At 31.6% G+C, this 2,869-nt stretch overlaps 1 protein-coding gene across 1 annotated transcript in view; it reads left to right on the plus strand.

Annotated features, from left to right (window-relative positions):
• The window catches only part of LOC112904633, a 6,342-nt gene extending 3,903 nt beyond the window's left edge, over positions 1–2,439 (plus strand). The window contains exons 2-3 of the mRNA XM_025975167.1: positions 1,895–2,168; positions 2,327–2,439. Of these exons, the coding sequence (XP_025830952.1) occupies positions 1,895–2,168; positions 2,327–2,439 (387 nt within the window). The remainder of the gene's footprint in view (positions 1–1,894; positions 2,169–2,326) is intronic.
• Positions 2,440–2,869: the final 430 nt, after the last annotated feature.

Raw genomic sequence — 2,869 nt, forward strand, 5'->3', positions numbered from 1 at the left:
ACAACTGGTTGAAACACTACAACGTAATTATGAAACAATACCATTTAAATTAATAAAATGTACTCAGAAATTAGAAAATATCACTACATTAGAGGACCAACTAGATATTACCAAACAATATCACACTACTATGCATACAGGAATAAATGAAACGTATAAAAAACTAAGAAGAAAATTTTACTGGCCAAAAATCTAGCAGAAAAATTAAGAATTTTACGAGAAAATGATCCAGAGAGCACTCTTGAGGATAATGTACAAACTGCAGTATATATGTACAATAATAGCATTCACTCTTCAACCGATTTTACACCTTTTGAAATTTTATACGGACCTTTTAAAGAAATTGATCCACTAAGAACCTCTTTACAAAAACCTTCAATGCATGAATATGTTCAAAATAGACGAAAAGAATTAATAAAATTTTACGAGCAATTATTTCAAAAACAAAAAGAGAGAGCACAGAAACGCCTCAATTACGTTAATAGAAACAGAAATGATGCCAATGTCGAAATAACACAGGAAAGAGTATTTGTAAGGACTCAACCACAGCGAAAATCAACAAATAAGTATCAACCTGCCACATTTGGAAATAAAAATGACAAAAACATACTTAACATCACCCCAGAGAAAAATAAGAAATCTACCAACCGTCATTTATCTCAAATGAGAAGACTAAGAAAAGAAATTTCTTTACAGGATCAGTTGGAAGCCTCTTCCAGCCGAGAACCTCAGGATCCAGGAAATTAACACTACCGCTGGATATTTAAAAGAAGAGTTAGGACCTGCATACATATTTAATCACTATCACACAATATATTTCGCTGTCAATCACTCTTCATTGTATTCGTCATATTTAAAACTATTAAATGCTGCTACTCTTATCAAATATAAAATTGGAGAAAGTAAAAGAAATGGTCCAGCACTTCCATTATTAGAAAGACGTCTCGCATTCTTTGAACAACAATACGCAAAAATTAATCATTTCATTACTAAAAGAGGATTACTAAACTTCTTGGGAACTGGAATTAAATTCATAACAGGCAATCCGGATAATGATGATTTAGAACAAATACATTAGAATATAAGAGCTCTTGAAGAAAAACAAAGTGAAATTGTGCGAGTGCAAAATAGGTACTCATCAATTTCGAATGAAATAACAAATAAATTAAATAAAAATATACAACAGATTCAACAATACATAAACAATGCTACAGTGTTCATGACAAACAAAACAAAGGATGTTGTAGAAAATGAAGAAATACAATTTTACATTCTTTTAACACAGAAAATAGTAGATAAAATTCTATTGATAGAAAGAGCAATTACACTAGCTAAGCAAAATATATTAAACCTTGAAATTTTACCTCAGGAAAATTACCAGTCCTTATCACAACAACTTTTACAAATATTTCCAATTAAATCTGTTATATACCTGAAAAATTCTCTTTATGAAGTAATACCACTTCTAAATGTAAGGATTGTTAGTACTAAACAATCTATTATTTTCCTAATAAGGTTTCCAATTTTTCACGAAACCCCCGAAATATTATTTAAAATACACGTTATTCCTAATGCACAGGAAATCTTCTTATTACCTCCCGCATCTTACGTCACCTCAAATTTTGTTTGGACAGACTCACCATTCCAAATAAAAAATTTATCATTTATTATAAATTTCCATAATTCACGCTGCCGACTGAACGACCAGTGTGAATACGTCAAAAATATCCAAGAAGCAACTCTGGTAGAAGAAATGGAAAATGGAGGACTAATTCTACATGCTGGAAAACCAACTAAAATTTTGGAACAATGTGAAAACCCAAAATTACAAGAAATGGAATTACATGGCAATTATTTAATCCAATCAGAATGCCCGGTCATTGTGGATTCGAACATGTTTTCACCAAAGAAGATACAGGAAAATTATAAGATCCACGAGGACTACCAGATCCCTACGCCCATAAAGGAAGCCAACTCCAAGAAAATAACTATCAAAACATTAAACGACTTAAATCTGCAAGAGATCAAACCAGTCGTATTAAAATATTCAACTTATTTACATTATTCATACATTACAATAATTATTGTTTCTGTTGTAGTTGTATTATTATGCCTTTTGTATNCGGCGAAGTCCAATTATACGCAGAGCGAACGAACAAAGAGTTTTCGTAACACAAAAAAGTTTATTTAATCAAAAAATACAGAACTACACACAAATAACAACAGAGATTTTAGGGGACAATAAGAAAAAGGTAAGAAGGTTTGTGTTTTTATTTTGACCTAATGAACGTGACTGCTTTGGTTTTAACAACAGATGCAATTGTAGGGATGTTGGGGGTGGCGGTACGGTCGTTACAATTCAAAGATGGTATTGACCTTAGACAACTGAAAATTTCTCCGCCTCAGGCGGCGAGCTACGAAGATAGAGCAATAGGGTGACAACGACTACTAGTACTATAAATTCTTGGAAGTTCGGATGGTCAAACTACCTGAATGGTTAGAACATCTCAAAATACAAACATAGTTGCAAGTTTCAGTACAGGCTTATTTCAGAGAATTTGATATAATAATATTTCAATACGTCGCATTTAAAGAAAATATCATTAGATAATGAATACAAATTTAACAGGTTTCAACATACCGGCCCCCTTGAACTATCGGTTCAATTATTACAATATTAACTTATAAGGTTATAAGATATGAGAATAGCTAGATGAATGAACAATTAAAATAAAGATATATAAGTAATTTCTAGGACTACTAACAAGAAGATTTCACACGTGATATATAATATTAGTTACTTTCACTGACGTGGTCACTATAATCGATTGGCAACGAACTAATCTTTTTGACACTACGTTGGAAATTT

Source organism: Agrilus planipennis, unplaced genomic scaffold (genome assembly GCF_000699045.2).
Source record: "Agrilus planipennis isolate EAB-ADULT unplaced genomic scaffold, Apla_2.0 scaffold202, whole genome shotgun sequence".
Classification (NCBI taxonomy): domain Eukaryota; kingdom Metazoa; phylum Arthropoda; class Insecta; order Coleoptera; family Buprestidae; genus Agrilus; species Agrilus planipennis.